At 36.9% G+C, this 25,260-nt stretch overlaps 2 protein-coding genes across 2 annotated transcripts in view; both read left to right on the forward strand.

The window, feature by feature from the left end:
• LOC126815620 (potassium voltage-gated channel subfamily H member 6) overlaps positions 1–25,260 on the forward strand; it is a 190,476-nt gene that overhangs the window by 25,344 nt on the left and 139,872 nt on the right. The gene's annotated exons all lie outside the window — the stretch shown is intronic.
• Positions 5,347–10,888, forward strand: LOC126815621 (galactoside alpha-(1,2)-fucosyltransferase 1). Its single transcript, XM_050541351.2, has 3 exons — positions 5,347–5,543; positions 9,023–9,117; positions 9,491–10,888. Exons 2-3 carry the CDS (start codon positions 9,081–9,083, stop codon positions 10,471–10,473), a joined length of 1,020 nt encoding a protein of 339 aa, XP_050397308.2. The 5' UTR covers positions 5,347–5,543; positions 9,023–9,080; the 3' UTR covers positions 10,474–10,888.

Raw genomic sequence — 25,260 nt, forward strand, 5'->3', positions numbered from 1 at the left:
TCGCCAAACCTAATATTTCGAGTGAGCCTAGAAATTGTATACAAAGTTTTTTTTATGATTGATTTTAGTAGCCTAGGGTGTCCTCTTTCAGAATCTGCCTGGTGAACTTGAGCGTTTTAAAAAATTCAAGATGGCGCCCAAGACGGCCGCCACATCAAATAATCCCCATAGCTCCCATAGTATTTATTCTAGGATGATAACTTTGGTGTCTAACAGTATGTTTCTGGGGTCAAGGAATACACTGAAACCGTTCATTATGTTGTGGGGTGATTAGATTATGGTAATATCCAAAATGTCAGACAAGATGACCCTTTAAATAGTTAGCGGCCGTCGAGGGCCATTATTTTACCAAAACAAACTATATCTAGAGACAAATTATATATTTCTGAATATAGGAGCCTGGAAGTGATACGATAACACCATATACATGTATATCAAGGGCTCCAGGGCCACGTGGGTCGGTCCTGAAAAGGGAGGCACAAGCTGATTGTTGAAAATTAAAAAAACAATCTACCCGCAAAACAGGAACATAACCTCCACAAAATACTGTATATTCTAAGTTATCCCTAGTGCTGCTACAAGCACAAGTACTACATGAGCTCTAACGGGGATGACGTGGCTAAGTGGATAAGACGCTAGCTCGCTAGCCTGGAGGTCGGGTGTTCAATCCCTGCATTGACCGTGAAAGTTTATTCAGATTTTCCGGCGTGGTTTCCCCTTGTCAGTGATGCAGGATGGAGGGCCTGGCAAGGACAGCTGTCTAGTCGTTCGGATGGGACGAAAAACGGAGGTCTCGTGTACACATACAAGATCCCTTGGCAGTTGGAATTTGATATAAGAGTATGCCGTAGCGCCTCTGCCCGGGCAAAATTTCCCCCATAGCACACTGTATGGCGTATGTCCGTCTTCATTAGCCCAGGTTAGGAGCAGAACAGTAGGACGTTAAACCCCATTTCATTTCATTTCTTGCATCCACATCTGATGAGCCACATAGCAGAGTCCGGAGCAAGTTGGCCGGTTGTAATGTTCTCAATTTGATATCCTTCTCCCATTACGATCTTCCAGTTAACGCCACACAATGAGCTCTCTGCAAATCTATCATTCGTTGAGCAAGATTACATGGTTTGGGTGGGGAATAATGACGATACATTTCCAGTTTTAGATGTCCACACCCTCCAGCGTGTTTCAGACATAGATTTCTGGAACTCTGTCCATAACATGCTGACACAAATACAGTGGCTTGTGTAAGCATTGATTCTTTTGGAGTGAGAGATAATACAATCAAGCTCTAACAACTTTCAAAGCTGTTCCTTCCCAACGACGTAGCTGCATGTAACCGTGTCACATCCAGTATGAGCTGACAGGATTTCAATGATAATTGACATGTGTTTCTCCGTAGTTTGATCGCTGACTGAAACACACTGGGGGTATAGGCATCCAAAACTGGAAATGTATCGACATCATCCCCACCTAATCCACGTAGTCTAGCTTCAACGAATGATGCGTTTGTAGCGAACGTAAAAATATGTCATCGCAAAAAGCTATTGAGTGGCGTTCACTGGAAGATCGGAATCCGCCGGAACTTGATCCAGAACTGTATTGGTGGGAGAAGGACACTAAAGTGAAAACATTACTTGTGCTTGTAGTAGCACTAGGGATGACTTAGAATATACAATATTTTGCGCTTGTGCTGTCACAGGTTGCGGCCAGAAACACGACTAAAGGATTAAACTGGATATTACCTAGTTTTGTGAAGGTTATGTTCCTGCTTTGCGGGTAGAATTTGTTTTTTTTAAATGATCAACAGACAGCTTGTGTCTCCCTTTTCAGGACCGACCCAAATAAGACACCAAAATTATTACCCTAGAATAAATACTATGGGAGCTATAGGGGATTATTTGATGGGGCGGCCCCCTTGAATTTCTCAAAACGCTCAAGGGTGACCGAGGTTCGCCATGGCAGATTCTGAAAGTGGACACCCTAGGCTACTAAAATCAATCATAAAAAAACATTGTATACAATTTCCAGGTTCAGCCATAGTTCTGCCGGACTACTAATAAAAAGCTGTCCATCGACCCTCTACTATAGCAGTGGTTTTAGAACAGTTTAAAATGTAAAAATGTCAAACGAACTTTTTGTTTATCAATTCATGTTTCAATCTGGACTGATGTACCTCTCATTCATCATGCTTTCTTTGGAAAATAGCGTAGTTGACAAAAGGGACAATAGCAAGCAAAATGTAGTTTCACCACATGCTTTGGCAGAATCCTAAACAAACACGGTAATCCGAAAAATCAATTGGCAGTAGCCTGAAATGAACGAGATCTAACACAATAGGAATTATATTGATTTACCGTCCATGTTTATGGTATTGGTATGCTGTAAGCGGACCTTACTGCTACTTTGTACTTAATCAATCACACAAACTGAGCAAGAAAAGACGGCAATCTGAACGAAGGTCTCGACTTAGGTGTTTAATACCCCATCTTTACGTTAATCGCCAGTCACCAAGACATGCAAATGTTTAAACAGTCGGTTCCAACTAATTGCTCATGCTTTGATTTATTTTACCCACAGCGATTATCGATAAATGGATCCGTTTATATCACTGCTAAAATAGTCACCTTATAGACCAATAAAGTTACCTCCGAGTAGAGCCATTTGTAATAATTAAAACAAGAGCTCAATAGCCTTATCGTGTTAACGAATTACTATATCATTGAATGATCTGTGTTTGTGAGCATCGATACCGTCCATTATACTTTATCTTGACTCTGGTAGTAGACAAATGCAGGTGTTGCGTACTACTACAACGTAAAACTATCCGAAACACGATAACGAACCCACCACAAATGGCACCAAAATACGACTTTTATAAGTGCTGATAGACCACTAAGCTAAAGACTACCTAAATTGCAAAGACAATTAATTGAAACAGTCTCGAAAAAAAGAGAAAGGTGCCCATCTCACATTCTATGTTGATGGGCTCTTCAAAAAAGCCTGTTGCTCCGCCAATTCCAGTACGATCAACATGCAACTTAACATGCATCTTCTTTCGAATTCGACAATATTGCTATTCATTAAAGAACGTCGATTTTTTTCGTATTCCAGGATGTTTATATTTGCCATGTGTGTCCTTCCAGATCTGAGTATATATATATATATTTGTCATGTATGTCATTCTAAATTTATGTTTTATATATGTATGATGAGTGTCCCATTGAATCTGATTAGTATAATAAACCAACAAATCTCTCATATTTTCTAATTTGAGAACACTTTGATTAATGTATAACTGAATTGGCCGGCTCCTTTCGAACCCGCTATTCCAAAAATAGTCGTATTTTAAAATTGTTTGTCTTTCGCCCGCAATATACCGATTTGGTGACGTCAACGGCAATATGCGTCTAGTTACCTCCTAACGCAGATTTGAATATTACAGTGATGTCATCCATTCCTAATATGGAAACAGAACCAGCTTGTCTATTCACGGTGTACCCGTGACAACACGAGGCGGCAACAAACGCTGTATCTATCTAAGCAACATTTCTTTCCAATTATCTTGAATTACTTATTGTCAAGTTTGACGAAAATTTTACAAAATGACTTTGAACAAATCTTAAAAAGCAACGATTTCGTAAACAGAGAAGGTGTCTTACATCTTTTAATATATGCATCTTTGAGGTAGCAATATGCAACCCTATAAAGATAGTAGATAGCGAAAGACTATCTTCTACTCAGAAGTTTTGGCTTCTGAAAACAAATTCCAAACTATTGCCCAATTTATAGGGTCTTTCTAGACCAACCACTTTTGTAATTAATTGACATTTCAAATTACAATAACAAAGCTAAAAAGACATCAGTCGCATGTAAGTACAATGACGATTGCTCTTATGTAAAGGAAGATACATGGGAATAATCCGATTTCGTTAAGTGAATTCTTGATCATGGAAAATGGTAATCCTGGCCAGTAAATGTAAGGAAACACAATACATTTAGTCTGGCAGGTAACTCAATGGTTCCGTGCTCAATGTTCTTTCAGGAATAAAACTCACAATTATCGAAGGCATTGTCGTGGTATTATTACCTTTATTTATCACTCTGCCAAGCTCAATTGAGGAGAGGGATTGAAAATTTCATCCAGTTGAGGCATCTTGATTCACCTCATTTATCAATGTCGCATTGTGCGTGACAAGTAACGAACATTTGGTCTATTATCACACTCAATATATATCTTAAACACAGACACGTTGACCCGTAATTCACTTAAAAATGGAATGATTGAACAATAATCCTTTCATTGAGAAGCATCAAGCTTAATCAGACCTTACATTTACAATGGCAATAGGTCTGAATTACAAGTAAAAATGTGCTCATTCATGGCCATCTGGGAAATTTCTTTCATTAGTTCATTTTTTTCTCTGTAACAGCAAGCAACATTTTTCACAAGTTCGATTCGATATAATCAATTTATTTTCATCTAGGGAAAACACAAATGTTTTCTGTCTCGCTCTTTAAAGGGAATATTATAAATTGGTGTAAATCATTAATATTCTGGGATGTTTAAATAGGTTACATCCGTCCGTCCGCCCCGGTTTTATTTCTGAAGCATATGCTATAAACCATCCAGGAGCAAGATCTTACTCTGTACATTTGCCTTTTACTATATATTATAGATTTCTCCGTTGAATATCATTTTGTATTTCCACCAAAACAATCTTGACTTTATTTTGGTAAAGTTATTATTCAAAAACCGTTCCAGAAATGGTTATAAAAGTTTGTAAACTTATTAGTGCCTTTTACTAATTTAATGTTTGTGTGTTCCAATGGAACACATTTGAGAATATTTAATAAGTATCTGGTACAGAGCTTATGCATTCTGATGCCCGTGCAGATAAATGAGATTGATGGACCTGGGTTAAATATTATTCATTGACTACTTGTGTTACTATGCATTCTAAATTTTAATCTCCCCACGCACACACACACCATGGGCTTCTAACCGACAGGGTGTGATTGACGTCGTTCACTTTTATGCAGGATATGCTTACTATTTTTGCAATGCCCCATACCACTTGAAACATATTTTTCGAAATCCTGTTTAACTAGAGTCCGGTAATAAAGCGAAAGTAAACCGGAAAGCTTTCACACCGGGCTAAATCCCTCGGATAGACGGGTATATCTATTAAGATAATACACAGATGCGTATGGGAATGCCAGTTCTAAATAGGTTTGGTACGTTTGGGTAGTTTGAGTGAAACCCAGGTTAGGGTCGCACTTAACAGCTGTGTGTATCGTAAAATCAATTTTATTGATTTTAATATTATATTGAGTTATCATATTTCGTGCGGTTACTTTAAGACCGAATTGCGTGTACCAAAGTTAAGAAATAGATGTACCAACGGATACGTTAATAAATCGATGTATACTGGAGGATACGTTAATGAATTGATGTACTGGAAGATGCGTTAATAAATATATTATGTACCCACATATAACGCTTAGTCCACTTCAAGTACAGTACTGCTGTTTGAAAACACAAGGTAAATTTATTTTGCTTTCCAGCGTCATGTTGAGGATATGAAATCTTGCCAAGCTTATTCAACTACATGGACATACTATTAATTATTTACAGAGTTATTTGCTTATTCTATGGAAACCTTGTAATCGCTTGTTAGGTCATAGATTTTAGCGTTTGTATTTCCAAGCTTTCTTGGCGAAAGTGTCTCACGTTGCAGAGTTTATTGTTTATACCAACTTATGTAATAATCTTCAATTGTTAAATTTGTCAGATTTTGCCTTCTCTGCGTTCTCAGGTTTATAATTTATTAGTTTATCATAGATTTGTGTCTAAGGTATAAAGTATGAGCCGTATCTAAATTTGAATTTTGAAGTCTTTTAATCAGAAAGCTTGGGGATTTATTTTGCTCGGATTCTGAAAGATTTCCATAATAAACTCAAAACATTAGAATAATAACACCTGTTTTAAAAAGGATATCGTTGAAATATTTATCTCTCACAGATTATATCTACGTAACCGTGCAAATCAAATGTAAGGTATATTATGAATGATACTTCAAACCATTGACCACGGGCGATTTTCAAAGAAGCATAAGGACTTTCATATATGTGTGATAAATATTCATATTAAATTTACTTAAATTAATCATAACAGGCGTGTGTGTGTGTATTTATCAGTTATAACAATATTATATCTAAATCTGAATGGACTGATACATCTCTCGCTTGGGGAGCTCACATAGCTAATAATGGTTGTACTTTTGAATTAATATTACAGATTTGTAATAACATAAAGTGTTAACTAAGCAAATGAAATATGCTAGTAAATACAGTGATACTCTTAACAAATGCTTCTTTTATAAAACCCATTGCAAATTGGAAGCTGGCTTGTATGTATTCTAGAAGACAAGCTGTTACAAATGTGTTATTAGGTGTGGCATAGTGTAGCCTATATTATATATTTCTGTTGCACACTAACAATTTATTAAATTAAATATACATTATGGAAGATTAGATAAAGAGCTGGCAGTTCTCAGTATAATGGTTAAAAAGCTAGATGATGTAAATTGAATATGCTGAAAGTTTCAGTCAAATTGTTTCACTCTCAACCGAGAAAACCTTATTTTAAAAATCACTGTAGCCTCGGTTGTCATTGTTACCACTGTCACGATAATTAACAAAGTCTAGATTATCCGTTTTTGCATTTAATCATAAACGGACGTTGAACAGAAGGTCGGATTCAAACCTAATGAAAATCGGACACATAACATTTCAGACCCAAAGAAAGACCTGCAAATAGGCAGATTTACCCCTTGCATAATGTATGTTTAAATTACATTTTAAGCCTTCAGATTAATAATTGATCTAGCCTGGGTTATAGTCATGTCTATATGAATCGGATTTAATATACCTTACTCTTATTAAATCTATGATAAACTAATTTAGGATATAAAACCGGACACACTGAGACTGAATCATTATTACCACTCGTGACATTAAAACAATCTGTGTTAACAAACGGAATTCCTATTATTTATCTAAGTCATTCTATGTTAAACATATCTCATTTCAAAATGTTGCTAAGCTAATATATTTCATTTCAGAATGCTATTAAGCAAAGTAATTTGATTTAATGCTTCATATATTTCTAATATATATCCCTTGTTTTGTTGTTTTTGTTTAAAAAAGGGTAATTTATAAATTATATACAAGATACGTGTAATTCCATGCATAATTGATACAATTACCGATAATAATACCAATGTTTTATAGATTAAAAATTACTTAATTCTGAGCAAAGTTATGAATGTTTGAAGTTTTGACAAGAAACAACCTAAGTACCATTTCCACGATAATCCCCTCCAATCAACAGTCTCCGTGAGTGGTGTCCATATTAACGAAATATGGCGGGTATTGTCGAAAACACTCAATATCGTAGCCACCCGATGGTCTCGAAAGTTGATTATGGGCTTGTCATGTACATAAATGTCTAAATAATAATTTATAAAATATATGAAGCCAGAAAAAAAGACCTATAATAGGTAAATCTAGGTCTAGCATAATGCCCCGTTAGGAACAAAAAGCTTAAGAGCTATTGTTAAGATATGGAGTAATATGGTTACAACATAATTACCATTTTATAATATGAGAACGCATCTTACATCATCGACTTAGATCATATCATACTAGTATAAGTATTTATCGTATGATTTTCATAACTATATTCATAACCTATAATTTAGGCCACACCGATTTGATTTTCTTATCTTCGGGCTCTTGCTAAAGAAATGACCGCTTGAATCGCGTGAAATATTTTTTGTTTAAAACTTAAAAACTTAAAAATAGGGAACTGGAAGCTTTTGTACAGCAGAACCAATATACTATAGCTTTTAAGTAAGTCTTCTTTTTCCCAAAGAAATAAGAAGGAAAATGTTTACATGTGTTTCCGAAGAACTGAAAATCAATTTTGTGTGGCCTTAATATCAACTTAATATGAGCGTTACCTTTTGGGATATTAAAGACAGCATGTATTACCAACCGCCATATATTCTTGTTATTTATGTAAGTCATTGTAAGAACAAATAGTGCACGGGTACAGCCACTTTCTCGGGCATATTAGTTTCCTGAACACATTGAATATACCACGATGTCGAAACATCGGTATAGTAATTGCGATGGGCAAGAGTCAAACCTACTAATCGAAAATTAAAGATCGGAAAGTAAACGTAAATATTAGAGATTTGTCTAATTTGGATACATCTCGGGGTATTATTGGGTGGCTTGAAGTTAATTTAATTGAAAATGTATTTAACGTTCAAGGTCTCTGTACCCACTGGACTTGCATACACCATAAATTGTGCCTGAAAGGCGGCGCTATGGTTTACTTTTACTCCCTATTCCAAGGTTACGCCAATATCTACACGTGACCTCTGTTTTTCTTCGTCCCATCCATACGACTAGACACTGTCCTTGATAAGGGGAAAACCAGAGACCTCCTGGTTAGCGAGCTACCGTCTTACTCACTGAGGAACCCCATTTTGTTCTGTTATGTTCTCTCACTAACCATACGGCCTCAAGTTGTCTCTTATCCCAGTGTTGGCCGAGAAAGTTTTTTTTTGATTTTCCAGCCTGATTTCATTTGTCAGAATCAAAAACACGTCTTAGGATTTGGATGGCACGAAAAACCGGGGTTCTGTGTATACCATTGGCAGCACGTTAAAGACACCTTGACAGTTTGAAATCGAAATAAGCACACTGTACATGTCAGTCCAGTCTTCATTTGTTTTCTGTTGAACAAATAAAGACACGTAATACTGATCTGCTCAAGAGTGGCGAACATTTGATAAGATATGGATGTAATACCCAGACCTGGAATAGTTAAATTTGCTAGAGGCTTGTTAAGATAACTATAGTTAATATTAGTTATGCAAGACAAATTATAGGAGTATTTATACACTTATTTTGTTTTAATCTTGGCCATAGTCCATTAAATCTGTTATAGCTCACCATCGAAACAAACAACATGTTGGGGGATGTTTAACCGCTGAAAAAATAATAAGATGTCGGTGTTACGGTTTGTACAATTACATGGGAGAGGTAAGTCTTGTTGGATTTTGTTTTTCGGAATCTTTATTTTGTGGATTATATATTATAAACTTAGTGTATAATATGATATAGCGAAACTATCGTGTAATGAGCGTGGATGCATTATATAAATATTGATTTCAATGGTAAGCTTTCACATCATAAGACTGTTTTGAGTATAGATCGTTGTATATTAATAAATGACACTTCAATTGCTTTAGTTATTTTAATTTTCAAATATATATAACTTAAAAGACGAAAAAAGAGTTAGCTGTAGTTATTTAACGTACCTGAAACTGTGTGTAAATACCCGGAAATAAAATCATATATCATTAAAAATGAGTACTGGTATTTTCGTGAATTTTCCATTTTTTTTTTTTTTTAGTTATACTTCTTTTACTTGTCATCATGGTCACGTGGCAGATTAGGAGTGTTTACAGACATCAAGAAATCCACGATCACATTATGAAAATCAAACAGACCGACATTAAGGACGTCCCTGGTACTGATATTTCTGTTACTCTGAATGACCGTCAAGGTTGTGTATGTCATGAACTTGCGGGTGGTTTTGGAAATGTGATGTTTCAGCTGGCATCCACTTACAGCATTGCTCGCAGAAGTAATCTTAAAGTTGTATTAAAGTGCATATGGATGGATCATTTTAATAAGACTTTTGAAATACATGGTTCTTTCTCTACAGACTGGAACTTGTGTAAATATGCCATACCTATTGCCCCGAAAACATGTTGTAGTTACGATCATAAGCTGGTGAAACTGCGAAGTGATAAAACATACATGCTAAATAGTTATCTTCAAAGTCACATATATTTTGACAATTATAGAGAGAAAATTCAAGAACTGTTCACATTTAAGCCGGATATTTTAAAGAAAGCAAAATCCGTATTGAAATTGGCCATTGAAGAATTAGATATTAATCCGCCGTACACGTTGATTGGTGTTCATATCCGACGCGGAGATATACTGAAAAAGATTAACAAGGATGTGGGCTTTAAGGCAGTGACACCAGAATATTTGAAAAGAGCTCGTGAATACATGGATTCGAAATACCATTCAGGGCAAGTGATTTATGTGATATGTTCAAATGACATTCAGTGGTCGAAAACCCACTTTGGTACCCATGGAAATGAATTCTATTCTGAGAACAATGCCGCCAATGTAGATTTGGCGATATTAAGTTTAACAGGCCATATGATCTTAAGTTCAGGTACTTTTTCATGGTGGGCCGGGTGGTTTAGCCGAGGCACTGTTGTGTATTGGAAAGACTTTGCAACTCCAGGATCACAGTTATTAAACGGATTTAGTGCAGACAAAATGGACTATTTTTACCCGGAATGGGTTGGCTTGTAACATTCAGTATGCCTGCATTAAAGTACAATAAAATCCGTTTGGCGGTTTGACTAGATACCCGGTTTAGGTCAGCACCTTATGTAGCCATGACAATTTTGTAAGTGAAATGGCGAATTAAAATAATATACACCACAGAATACTCAAATAATATTTTTTAAAACCAAGAAAATACGTAAAAGATACTAAAAAACAACAAATATTTATACCGGGTACATAGCGGAACCGGATACCAAGACAAACCGTTAATCTCCTATATCTCGAATAGACTTAATAATTCCGCTATTGTTAAAAGGGCTACAATTTAGTGTATCATATACTATTCAATCCTAACTACATTATTTCCAAAAACGCTTTTCGAGAACATTATTTTGATAGAAACGATGTTTCGTTTATCATTTTATGTATCGGATGTGTTTTTTTTTTATAAATACATATCATTTATTGAGTTATAATTATAAGATGTGGAAGTGTATGTCTTCTGACTACAATCAGTAAATACCGGCACTATATCTGTATTTTAGTCATTTGCATGAGGACAGGTATCTACAGTTAATATGCGATATCTCTGAATCTGATAATCTTGATGTTGAAAATTTTAAGAGTTGGCTGTCAGGAAATTCAAGGGAATAGTTTAAATATAATATTTCCGGATTATAGAAATGTTGAAATGTTAAGCTTGATATGTACTTAATGTAAGGAGGGGTGTAAAGAGCAATATTGTGTTCATTCATAATATCTAAACGCCCATGGGTCCTGAGATTCTGCAAGAAACACGGTACTGAATAAGAAAATGTGTTTTTGCTGTTGTTTTTCAACAATGTGTATTACAAATTTAATACAGTATATTATTATGTTGTTAGCCTTTGGAGAAAGGAAAACTGTGTACTCAGAAAAGCTAACAACAGAATGCACTTTGCGATTTTCCAAAGCTGGTATTACAAATTTAATAGAGTTTTTGAAGTATTATTTGTCTTGAGGGATAACATAATATACAAAATATACACAATTATCAAGTTATACGAAACTTAAAATCAATATTCGCGTACCGAAAGAGAAACAACTTTGAAGCGATCAAGTAGAAATCCTTTATAAAGCCTTTTAATTTGGTCGACCTTTATTGTTCAGAAGGGAAATTTCCACCTTGGTTTTGGTAATGAGATCGAACAATACAATATATACATTAGTGAGTGAGTACAACGAAGCTATGATTAAATATATTTTAGCTAAGGACGGCATTTCGAAAGTCGTCTTGCTGCACGTTGAACACTTGCGGGTAATTTAAGAGGGGTGTTAAATATAGGTTGCGATTTGTTTTATCCTATTTTCTGCCTGTTAAAGGAGCTAGTACCTAGAAATTGGCACAAATGGGTCACACCGCGGAGCTATACTATATACCGGAAAACACCGGAAAACAACCGAAAAACAACCGGAATACTACCGGAAAACACCATGTTATACTGAATATAGTGTGTTTGCCTGAATTGTATACATAGAGATAAGCATCAGTATGTAAAGGAACACGGTTGGGATAGATAAGAATATCAATTACCCTTTGACACGGTTTTACTCTGAACTCCATTCGGTCACCTGTCCGTCAACACTTCTTCGCTTCGCGTTGTTCACTTCTTCATTTCGCTCCGCATTGGATCCATAATCGGAAGGCGAAGATAAGATGCCACAATATTCAGTCTTAGAAAAACCCAAAGTTAAAGCGTGAACAAATGAAGTGCGCATGATAGATACAGGCTGGAAGGCTTGTTGTCTTTGCTACTTCGCTGCATTTTGGTATGGAAGTAGTGTGATGGTGTTCACGAGATGCATTACTATCGCAGTATACATCTTATTTTTTTCATCGTAAAACAGCGCCATATAAATATATATATGACCAAAACACGAACAGTTCATTAACTCTATTAAAGAAACCTCTGGCTTTTTTTCTAATCACTCTTAAACCAGTCGCAGCTTTTATAGCCAGTCTTTTCTTTTCATCTTACCAATGTCGCAGAATGTTATACGCCTGATATTAAAAGTTTCTGCCTTTCTTTTAATCAATTACATCATATCACACACCCGATCTCCCGCCTTCGATTATCGTTAATTTGTTGTGAAAGATCGAATAACCAGGGAGTAAATGATAAGACCATAAAATATTCTTTGATTGACAGAGAAGTGATTTATTTAATGAGTGGTATTACATTTTAGCCCCCTTTATGATAAATGCGAAGAATTGTGCGAATTAGACTTGACACTCACGTTTGAGTGCCTTTCATATTCAATTTAATAGCTTCTTGATTCAATCAGTCGTATTTTAGCTTCCAAACCGCCGCTCGATCCATTTCTCTCTGACACCAGTGTTAACAAGTATTTTCTAAAGTGAGTATAAAAAGCAAATCAATAGAGAACACACTATACACCTTCTGTAATGAATATAAAATCCAAAACTATTTATAGAAGCAGGCTTTGTGGAATTTTGCTACGTGAATGCACACCAGTATCTTGGGGTTGTGTTATAATGGTGCAGCCCAAGAACAAGAGACTGTTCCAAAACTGAAGTGTAATAGGAAGAGATAACAGGTTCTAGTCTTTATGGGTTTAGTCTTTCTTGTTTGTTCTCCCTTTGATATTTCAGATCCCGACGACATTGGTTTCATTTGCCCTGCAAGACTTATATCGAACCTACTTTGCGATTGCCCCTTAACTTAAATTGTTAAATAATAGTAATAGCATGTAAATTTTATCTGGTAAATTACCATGATAAAGTGTTTCGAATAGTGCACCCGTCACTACCAAAACCCCATTACATTTAACAAATATGAAACTGAATCTAAGAAAATGGGAAGAGAATAAAATATAAAAAGCCGACAATAACAGAGATGGTCAGCAAATCAAATGTATTAAAAAAAATTCAATGAATTTCTGATTAAATAAATTAGGGTTTTTTTGTGAAATAAAACTAAAATTATATCCATCACAATTAAAGGAGCTAAATCGCTAATATTTGGGACCTAGAAATTGACACAAATGGGTCGCAACGCATATAATAATGTAATAGGAATGTATATAAACTGATTTGCATTCAATCGTTTCTATATTTACTCTGTTTTCAATCGACATGAAACTTAACATGATTTTCCTTGGGCAATTGCGTATCGATTGACTAACTACGATTTTCAAGATAGTGGCGATGACCTAATACTAGGTTTCTGGTCCATATATATACTTTAAACATTTTTTATTGTTCATCTAGTGCCGTTATAGTCCACTAATAGTGTGTACATAATGTGGTATTTTCTATAATTAATCTGTCCTTTGATTAATAATAATAATCGAGTCAATCCATTCATATTGTCCGGAATATTATTTAAAAAAACTAACAATAACAATGTTCTCTAACCGAGCCTTGTGGTACTCCAGCCTATAATTAAGAGTCGAACATTTGATAACGCATCTTTTAAAATGACTCGTAGTCTTCTATCCGATATATAATTACTAAGCCACTAGTATATTTCCAGTGAGTCCATGTTTTTGTAATTTGTAAATAAGCCCTCTTATCAAAACCGTGTCAAACGCCTTGCTCAAACATCACATTGGAAGTCAATGTTCATGTATAGAATTAAGCAATACCCCAGACGATAATGATTTTGTCTGCGATATCACTTCGGTGGAAGCGGATGCTTGATAACGCATGTCAAACAAACGATGAAGATGACGGCATTGAAATCAATAGAAAGTAATGTGTTGTCAATAATATGCGTTGGCATATATTTTAAACATTTTTGGACAAATCCGTTTTTGGATAGGAATACTTTTTATCGGTGCAAGTCTATATTATTTGCCCTTATCTTAGAATAATGTGCATTAAATGAATTATACACATACTAACAAACTGCCTTCATATCCAATAATGCGGCTTACCACATATGACAAGTTCCGTAATTTGTACGTAAAAAAGGCATTGGTGTGTACAAATGTAGTTCACTCAAATTATCCCTAACGATTGTCTGGTTCTTCCCGGAATAAAAGTGTGACACACTCCGACTTCCATTTGAGATGAATACTGTGGGGACATTACAATGGGATGTAGCTTACAATGTAAAACCGGTTTCATCTTAGGACATTCAATAATAGCTGTCACACGACAAAACAAACATAATCAACGGCAAGAAATATAAAAAGGTACTACTTGATGTATTGACAACATTTTATGAAATTGCCAGTTTATCAAAAATGGAACGCACGAGCTTTATAGCTCGGATTTTACAGGAATATACAAAACTAGCTCAGTGCTAAATAGTCTTGGATATCAATGATAAAACCCCAGACAAAACCCGATTTAAGTCAAGTAGCCGAACTCATTATTTTTTTCAAATGTCCTATCTTATGACCTATACATAGAGAGTGTTAGACCAACGTTGGAATTAGAAATGAACGCAATCACTTTCTATAGTATTCTAAAAGCATTCAAATGGGTTTTTTCTTTGTAGATATCCGTCCGATTCGAAGATTAAGCTGCAGACGGCGAATAAAGCGCTTCTTTCACTAGATAGAAAAACTTTAGTTCGGTCACCATTACCACAGGATATTTGTTTAATGGTCTTATATCCTGCTAATCTTGTACATGCTTGTACTTTAAATGATTTCTGTAGACGGAGAAAATATTCCATATAGATCAATGGTCGGAAGTTTAAATATTTCGGTGTGGGTTCATTGGTCTGTGAAGTCAAATGTCTGCTTTGTTACATGCCAAATTTAAAATATTAAATTTAAAAATTAATTAAGAACTTTTAAATAGTTTTTCATTGTTTTTGTATTTTCTTACTGTTACCTGTTTTATCGCAATTAATCAATACGTGTATAAATGAAATGAAATCGGGTTCAACGTCCTACTGTTCTGCTCCGAGCTGGGCTAATGAAGACGGAAAAATATGTGTATAAAGGGGGGTTTTGTGTCGACTTTGCAACTCAAAGCAACTAGTTGCAGTCAGTTGCAGGTGTGCTTATGTCGATGATATCAGCAACTGAGAGCAACTGAATTCGGAGCGCTCATGTCGACTTGGAACTGATAGCGATTACACTTAACACGTGACTGTTAATTTCATCATCATGTGATCAACAAAATGGGGAACAACTTAGAAGAAGCACCGGAAAGACATGGTCGGTCTTGCCACAATTATATTAATATATTATTGTCGACATCATCAACATTTGAAAGGTGGGTGTCTTCGTTCGTTTCCATTTACGTATTTATAAAGTCACATGACACATGTCTCTTATCACGTGATGTTATTTCAATGGGAACGAGTTGACGCCAGTTGTAAGAACGCTCGCGTCGACTGCCAGAAAACTCTAACCATGCTTAAAGGGCCTCTGTGGTCTTAATCCGGCCCTTTAGACTAACAACGATACAAATAATTGTCATATAAATCCGAATTGTCTAATTATTAAGAGTTCTGATTCATTTAAAATACACAAGGTTTTTTTTAGAGGACACAATATAGATCGTCCAATACAGTTTTAAATTCAACAATGGTAACTTATTTTGTCTGTTACATGTAATGTAACAGGAATTATGAAAGAGCTAAATCTGGCCTATAATTAATTAACTCGCCAAGACCATAATCAACTCTCGGTGCCATCGGATGGCTGCAATATAATTATATTTAAAATACGTTTATGTATTGTGGACGATGTGGTTACCGTAAAAATGGATAATCGAGAGTTTGTTTATTATCGTAACGTAGCGTTGTCGGGTATCATTTTACGCCCGCCAACTGCTTTTTGAATTCAAGCAAAAACGCCACAGTATGTTATTTTTAATCAAGAGAGTAATAATTTCGATCTGTTTTAGAAACAACGGCAGTTACATCGTAAGAATTTATCCGTATGATTAGTCGAAGAAACTCGGTATTTTAAAAAAGTTATACCTATCACCTATATGACGTTTACATGGTTTCATTGACAAGGGCGGTAACTAGCTTTGTGCTATAGTTGTTGAAACGTCGCAGTAAAATAAACCATAGTAATTGTTATTCAATAAAAGTGTGTTATTTGATTATGTTATTTCCAATTACTAAATGACACTTAAAGAATATATAGCCTACTCTTGTATCGAATTCTAACTGCCAAAGGCCTTTTTGTCTACCGCCTTTCGAAGAAAGCAGGGGACTATTAAAATGGGTTCGTCCGTCTGTCTGTCCGTCTGTCTGTCCGTCACACTTTTTGGGACACAATAACTCTCTTCCTAATTGAGCTAGAATGTTCAAACTTGGTGTATGTGTTTGTGTTTATTAGGTCAATACCTTGATGGAGTTCGAAGATGAGCATTTTCCGCTTAGGGTAAGCAGAGATAAGCAATTTGATTGGTTGATGCTTTGGGACACGATAACTCTCTTCCTAATTGGGCTAGAGTGTTCAAACTTGGTGTATGTGTTGATTAGGTCAATGCCTTGATGGAGTTCGAAGATGAGCATTTTCCGCTGCGGGGACTATTAAAATGGGTTCGTCCGTCTGTCTGTCTGTCCGTCACACTTTTTGGGACACAATAACTCTCTTCCTAATTGAGCTAGAATGTTCAAACTTGGTGTATGTGTTTATTAGGTCAATGCCTTGATGGAGTTCGAAGATGAGTATTTTCCGCTTAGGGTAAGCAGAGATAAGCAATTTGATTGGTTGATGCTTTGGGACACGATAACTCTCTTCCTAATTGGGCTAGTTTAATACTAATTTACGATAACAAGTCAACAGACTAATGAATCGTTGAACCAGGTACAGACTTTACTAGATATGACTTTCCGTTTAGACTTATAAATAAATTTGATACTAACTACAATTTGTAAAACTTGCACGGCAAACATGGAATTAATAAACTGATAGTGTTGACTTATGAATCTAGGCCTTTTACTTACGAAATTTTTTTTCATTAAATCATACAAGTGATCATTACTCTTAACTAAGGTTTAGTATGTGATGTCATCCTTTGATGTTGGCGTATCATTATTTTAAATAATGGTAGGGCAATGTACCAAGCGTGTATTATTTATACTAGTTAGAATTTTGGACCCATGTGACGTATTTCATTGCAAAGCACGTGTGAGTGTCTGTATTTTAAGTTGTTTAATGATCTCGAGCTGGTTCAAGTCGTATTGGTTCAATATATTACTTAATGTCTCGCTCTCGACCATTAAACCACACTTAATCGTGTTGTGATTCACGATAGATATTCCAGATAGAAACTGTGAGGGTTGTGAGATACGGTGCTCTATCTACTACTAGAAGGATACCCGGCTTCGCCCGGGTCCCAAATTAGCCCATGCCCAAATTTGCCAGGGGCCTAATTCGGCCGTTGCCCAAATTCACCTGGGCCCAAATTTGATGACCTAAAACATTTACAGGGTCATGCTGGTTAATTTGATACAACATATGTGGGGGTGGAGCGTGGCATTGAAGCATGATTCGCCCGGTCCCAATCTGGATGGACTAAAACAGTCACAGTGTTATGCCCGTTAATTGATACCACACATGTGTTGGCTGTGGATCGCTGTGAGGAAGCATAATGGGCGAACACACACACCCAGATATCTGTGATTTTATTGTCCCCCGCCTTTCGAAGAAAGCAGGGGACTATTAAAATGGGTTCATCCGTCTGTCTGTCTGTCCGTCACACTTTTTGGGACACAATAACTCTCCTTCTAATTGACCTAGAATGTTCAAACTTGATGTAGGTGTTTATTAGGTTAATGCCTTGATGGAGTTCGAAGATGAGCATTTTCTGCTTAGGGTAAGCAGAGATAAGCAATTTGATTGGTTAATGCTTTGGGACACGATAACTTTAGTTCTAATTAAGCGAGAGTGATGAAACTTGGTGTATAGTTTCATTACATCAATACCTTGACTAAGTTCGATAATGAGCATTTTCTGCTCAGGGTAAGCAGAGCGATAAGCAATTTGATTGGCCGAGACTTTGGAACACAATAACTCTCCTTCTAATTGAGCTAAAATGTTCAAACTTAGTGTAGGTGTTTATTAGGGCAATGCCTTGATGGAGTTCGAAGATGAACATTTTCTGCTTAGGGTAAGCAAAGATAAGTAATTTGATTGGTTGATGCTTTGGGACACGATAACTTTAGTTCTAATTAAGTGAGAGTGATGAAACTTGGTGTATAGTTTCATTACATCAATACCTTGACTAAGTTCGATGATGAGAATTGTCTGCTTAGGCTAAGGAGCAATAAGCATTTTGATTGGTCAAGACTTTGGAACATAACAACTCTGCTTCTAATTGAGGTAGAATGTTTAAACTTGATGTAGATGTTCGTCTTGACTGAGTTCAATGATTAACATATCGAGCTAAAGCTAAGCAGAGATAAGCAATTTCCTTGGTCGATGCTTTGGGACAAGATAACTTTGATTCTATCTGATAGAGAGTGATGAAACTTAGTGTATAGTTGATAATCAGTTTGATTGCTCGATACTTTTGAAAAAAATAGATGTGCGATTAATTAATATGTTTCATCTATTTATTTGGGGATTTCGGCGGGGAACATCAGCCTCACTGTTGGCTTGTTTTGTTTATTAAGAGATGTTTTATTTACTATAACTGAAGTGGAAATCGGGAAACAGGCAATATGCTAATAATGAAAGTAGTAGCTTCACAATATATACAATATGCACTTAGTGAATGTGTACACGCAAAGGGAGAACGATGACGGAAAACTCCCGATGAAATTTCTAGGCCAATACTGGGACCGAACACGGGACCTCTATGTAATCGTGTTAGTCTCTTACTCGCTAAGCCACACGGACAGACGGACAACCCCATTTTAATAGTCCCCTGCTTTTTCCCGAAAGGCTTGGGTCACATAAATTAAATAATAGATACCAAACAAAGATTCTGTTAGACAAAGAACAATCAGTTTTCCATAACAAAGTATATCCATATTACAATAAACATCTATTTATATGAAAAATCGTCTTTTAGATGCATTATTTTTTTGTGTTGACACCAAATTGCAAACACAAAATATGGACTTAATTTTAAATTTGTATTCATGTATCTGGGGGAGAATATCGAATGTTTTTAATAACAAATCATTTATCTCTTACAAATAATGAATATTTATATGTAAATTATAATTTAATATAAACATCTTTTAATAGCATGTCTGGAATAAAATGAATATGCAAATAACTTGGACAATTATTTTGACAGCACCTACAATAATTGTGGCGAACGTTTTATGTCTGATATTTACAAGTAAGTCTTATAGCCGCGGGTAACGATTATCTCTTTAATTTTTGAAAAACAGATAAGTTCAGTAGCTTCGACTGGACAAAGTAGCATAAATTTTCTATACGGTAAATGTCTGTCTATGGACTCGTGGACGTAGTTGCATGTTACGACTGCAATGTGATTGTGAAGATAATTTCCCGATAACCAATCAAAAGATGTACCGAAATTTCCGTATAACCTTTGACACTGTAAAGACATGGGGAGAGGGGTTTGAATGATTGGTTGATCAACCAATTATGTGCATGTCCTCTAAAGAACATTCAACTGTAAAATAAAATGGAACACAACATTGGTATAATTTTAAGCAGACGACAAATACTATATACATATTATGTTACACACAATTATATCACTGGATGACCTGGCGCCTGGTATGTTCGGGCATTTTTGTGCGCGAACTATTAGGTTTTTTTTACTGGCATGCGCACAGGTACTATTTCTTTTTCTTTTAACAAGTACCCAAATCGGGGATTTCGTGCGGAGGTAGTTCGGAGGTAAACAGTCTGTGAAGTACAACACTTGCCACTGTACCTGTGTATCGCTAATTATAAACCGAATGTGTGAAGACAGTTCATACATATCACTCAAAAATTTTTCAGTACAAACTCAGTTGATTCACGCTCGATTTGCTACTAAACAAACCCATCGGTTTATTTTCTCAACAGTGTGACCCGAAGTGACCGCGGATTTATTGACCTTGTATGAACTTATCCATAGCTATATCCTTACACCGAGAGAAATTATCTAGTCTCGGTGAAAAGAACCATGGTCATCTGGTAGAAAATTACTTTTGTATTTTTTGGAACGGAAAACAGTGTTTTTACAAGCAAACTAACCTGCCGCACATGAGGAAGTCATTATACTAATAATAAAAGGCGGGACCTCTTTTTGCGGCGCAGGCTTATCACTGAGTAGTAAACCGTCCACAAACAATAATATAGGAAGCCTAGTGACGAGTGTAGTAAGTAGGCTATAGACTATAGGTTTGAGTCGAGATTACTGGCTTTCAGTTTACTCTGTTTTTGCGATAACCAATTATGTGAGAAATACCATACTGACATTCGGTTTTTAAAAGTTGTACGCGAACTAAATGCGTTTGTTAGATACTGACAGAGCAGCCCCGAGTCGAACAATCGCCGCCCGAGCTGTCTTCGTCAGCTAGTTTCACAATATCGTGCAATAGATGTATTAATGTGATTTTTAGGTTTAACCCCGCAAACAATGCCAAAATAGTGTTTTCACTGCTTACAGAAAACTGAAATTTAAAAAAAAAATTTTTTTATGAGGGTGACCCTCCCACACACTCCCTATCGAGCTGCCGCTCGGTCTGCGCAGCCTCATGCCTGGCACATACTGTCAACATTGTATATTTTTCGGTTTCCGCCCTTCCCCCCCACAATATATATTTCACGGCTACGTTGCGACGGTACCAGCATACCCAGTTGTTGACACCCATTACATCACTCCTGTCTAACAAATCATAAAGCTGTGGTGTTACGGTGGCGGCATAGTATTTCACCGTAACACCACAGCCACTCTAACCATTCATAATACATCTAACTATCCCTTTACATCACTTTACTCCCTACACATTTCCCCTCGTCCTACTTTCCCAAACGTCAACAACACATCTCATACATCCAGTTCGCTGATTAACCCTTGTACCACGTCTACTGGATGACCTGGCGCCTGGTACGTTCGGGCATTTTTATGCGCGAACTCTTAGTTTTTTTTTTACTGGCACGCGCACAGGTACTATTTCTTTTTCTTTTAACAAGTACCCAAATCGGGGATTTCGTGCGGAGGTAGTTCGGAGGTAAACAGTCTGTGAAGTACAACATTTGCCACTGTACCTGTGTATCGCTAATTATAAACCGAATGTGTGAAGACAGTTCATACATATCACTCAAAAATTTTTCAGTACAAACTCAGTTGATTCACGCTCGATTTGCTACTAAACAAACCCATCGGTTTATTTTCTCAACAGTGTGACCCGAAGTGACCGCGGATTTATTGACCTTGTATGAACTTATCCATAGCTATATCCTTACACCGAGAGAAATTATCTAGTCTCGGTGAAAAGAACCATGGTCATCTGGTAGAAAATTACTTTTGTATTTTTTGGAACGGAAAACAGTGTTTTTAGAAGCAAACTAACCTGCCGCACATGAGGAAGTCATTATACTAATAATAAAAGGCGAGACCTCTTTTTGCGGCGCAGGCTTATCACTGAGTAGTAAACCGTCCACAAACAATAATATAGGAAGCCTAGTGACAGTGTAGTAAGTGGGCTATAGACTATAGGTTTGAGTCGAGATTACTGGCTTTCAGTTTACTCTGTTTTTGCGATAACCAATTATGTGAGAAATACCATACTGACATTCGGTTTTTAAAAGTTGTACGCGAACTAAATGCGTTTGTTAGATACTGACAGAGCAGCCCCGAGTCGAACAATCGCCGCCCGAGCTGTCTTCGTCAGCTAGTTTCACAATATCGTGCAATAGGTGTATTAATGTGATTTTTAGGTTTAACCCCGCAAACAATGCCAAAATAGTGTTTTCACTGCTTACAGAAAACTGAAATTTAAAAAAATTTTTTTTTATGAGGGTGACACTCCCTATCGAGCTGCCGCTCGGTCTGCGCAGCCTCATGCCTGGCACATACTGTCAACATTGTATATTTTTCCGTTTCCGCCCTTCCCCCCCACAATATATATTTCACGGCTACGTTGCGACGGTACCAGCATACCCAGTTGTTGACACCCATTACATCACTCCTGTCTAACAAATCATAAAGCTGTGGTGTTACGGTGGCGGCATAATATTTCACCGTAACAATACAGCCACTCTAACCATTCATAATACATCTAACTATCCCTTTACAGCACTCCCTACACATTTCCCTCGTCCTACTTTCCCAAACGTCAACAACACATCTCATACATCCAGTTCGCTGATTAACCCTTGTACCACGTCTACTGGATGACCTGGCGCCTGGTACGTTCGGGCATTTTTATGCGCGAACTCTTAGGGTTTTTTTTACTGGCATGCGCACAGGTACTATTTCTTTTTCTTTTAACAAGTACCCAAATCGGGGATTTCGTGCGGAGGTAGTTCGGAGGTAAACAGTCTGTGAAGTACAACACTTGTCACTGTACCTGTGTATCGCTAATTATAAACCGAATGTGTGAAGACAGTTCATACATATCACTCAAAAAATTTTCAGTACAAACTCAGTTGATTCACGCTCGATTTGCTACTAAACAAACCCATCGGTTTATTTTCTCAACAGTGTGACCCGAAGTGACCGCGGATTTATTGACCTTGTATGAACTTATCCATAGCTATATCCTTACACCGAGAGAAATTATCTAGTCTCGGTGAAAAGAACCATGGTCATCTGGTAGAAAATTACTTTTGTATTTTTTGGAACGGAAAACAGTGTTTTTACAAGCAAACTAACCTGCCGCACATGAGGAAGTCATTATACTAATAATAAAAGGCGAGACCTCTTTTTGCGGCGCAGGCTTATCACTGAGTAGTAAACCGTCCACAAACAATAATATAGGAAGCCTAGTGACGAGTGTAGTAAGTAGGCTATAGACTATAGGTTTGAGTCGAGATTACTCGCTTTCAGTTTACTCTGTTTTGCGATAACCAATTATGTGAGAAATACCATACTGACATTCGGTTTTTAAAAGTTGTACGCGAACTAAATGCGTTTGTTAGATACTGACAGAGCAGCCCCGAGTCGAACAATCGCCGCCCGAGCTGTCTTCGTCAGCTAGTTTCACAATATCGTGCAATAGGTGTATTAATGTGATTTTTAGGTTTAACCCCGCAAACAATGCCAAAATAGTGTTTTCACTGCTTACAGAAAACTGAAATTTAAAAAAAATTTTTTTTATAAGGGTGACCCTCCCACACACTCCCTATCGAGCTGCCGCTCGGTCTGCGCAGCCTCATGCCTGGCACATACTGTCAACATTGTATATTTTTCCGTTTCCGCCCCCCCCCCCACAATATATATTTCACGGCTACGTTGCGACGGTACTAGCATACCCAGTTGTTGACACCCATTACATCACTCCTGTCTAACAAATCATAAAGCTGTGGTGTTACGGTGGCGGCATAGTATTTCACCACAGCCACTCTAACCATTCATAATACATCTAACTATCCCTTTACAGCACTTCACTCCCTACACATTTCCCCTCGTCCTACTTTCCCAAACGTCAACAACACATCTCATACATCCAGTTCGCTGATTAACCCTTGTACCACGTCTACTGGATGTTAATGTATGTTTTGTCTTTCAAATTATGAGACCCCAGTTGTCGAGCAGTTTGGTACGGAAGCCCTGGAGGAACTTCCGAGTTCCGACTTCCAACTTCCAACTTCATATTAGCCAGTTAAAGTACAATAAATTATGAGATTTACGCGTTAGACGTGTGAAGAAAATTGAAAATACATGTTAAGTTATTAAAGTGGTTCCACCCTACCGTCCCGCACCTTTAACATTCATTTCTGGAGACAATTTAATTTTCATTTACTTTCACCAAGGTTATTCATAATCAGAGATTGTTATGAGCTTGATATCGTGGAATAAAAATCAGTGTAAGCCACCTGAAGCGACTTCTGAAGAGAATGGGATTGCGAAAAGACTTAATGTTGGTGAAATGGCGCCTTTCGATTCGATTATTAATGCCATTAACCTGGAACTTAACTCTAGTGGAAAGTACTTAAGTTACAAAACAATGTGGAAAAGGGTTATTCGGAATTATGGATTCGTGGTGAGGAGGCACATCGTTTAATAAAAAGAAAGTATTCTGCCCCGGGGCCTAACTTTATTTGGCATATCGATGGATATGACAGATCTGATTAAAACACAGATCCTAATTTGTTTCGTTTTTTATAGTTCAAAATTTCGTTTTACTTGTCTTTACTACACTAGGATCTGGAAGAGTTGTTATATTACTGGCGTTCTGGTTGAAGTGAAGGATTAGGCAATGAAACGGTCTGTTACGGTGAGTTCTTGGCGTGCGATGCACGTAACTGTTGGTAAACCACGAGAGAAAGAGAGAGAGAGAGGGGGGGGGGGGTTAACGTATACTCAACACAAACTATGACATTCCGGGACTAACACATGGTTCCATTTTATTTCAGTTATTCGGTTGCGCATTGGGGTCTTTAGCAGTAGGAGGAAAACGGAGGACACGAAGAAAACCCACGAGGTTGGACAGGCGATCCTACTCCTTGTCACGTACAGAAGGGGATTCGACCCCACGCCAGTTGACTCAATGACAGACCTTATGATACTGTGCTAACCATTCAGCCATCCAGCCCCAACCCCAACCACTGGTATTTTAACCAGATTGGAACATGACAAGCTCAAGCAATACGGGTTTGCTATTCACGGAGCAATTGATAGGTTCAGTCGTAAAATTTCGTGGTTAGAGGCTGGTCTCACCAATAATGCCCCAAATGTTATTGCTTCCT

The sequence above is a fragment of the Patella vulgata genome, chromosome 3, assembly GCF_932274485.2.
Source record: "Patella vulgata chromosome 3, xgPatVulg1.2, whole genome shotgun sequence".
Classification (NCBI taxonomy): domain Eukaryota; kingdom Metazoa; phylum Mollusca; class Gastropoda; family Patellidae; genus Patella; species Patella vulgata.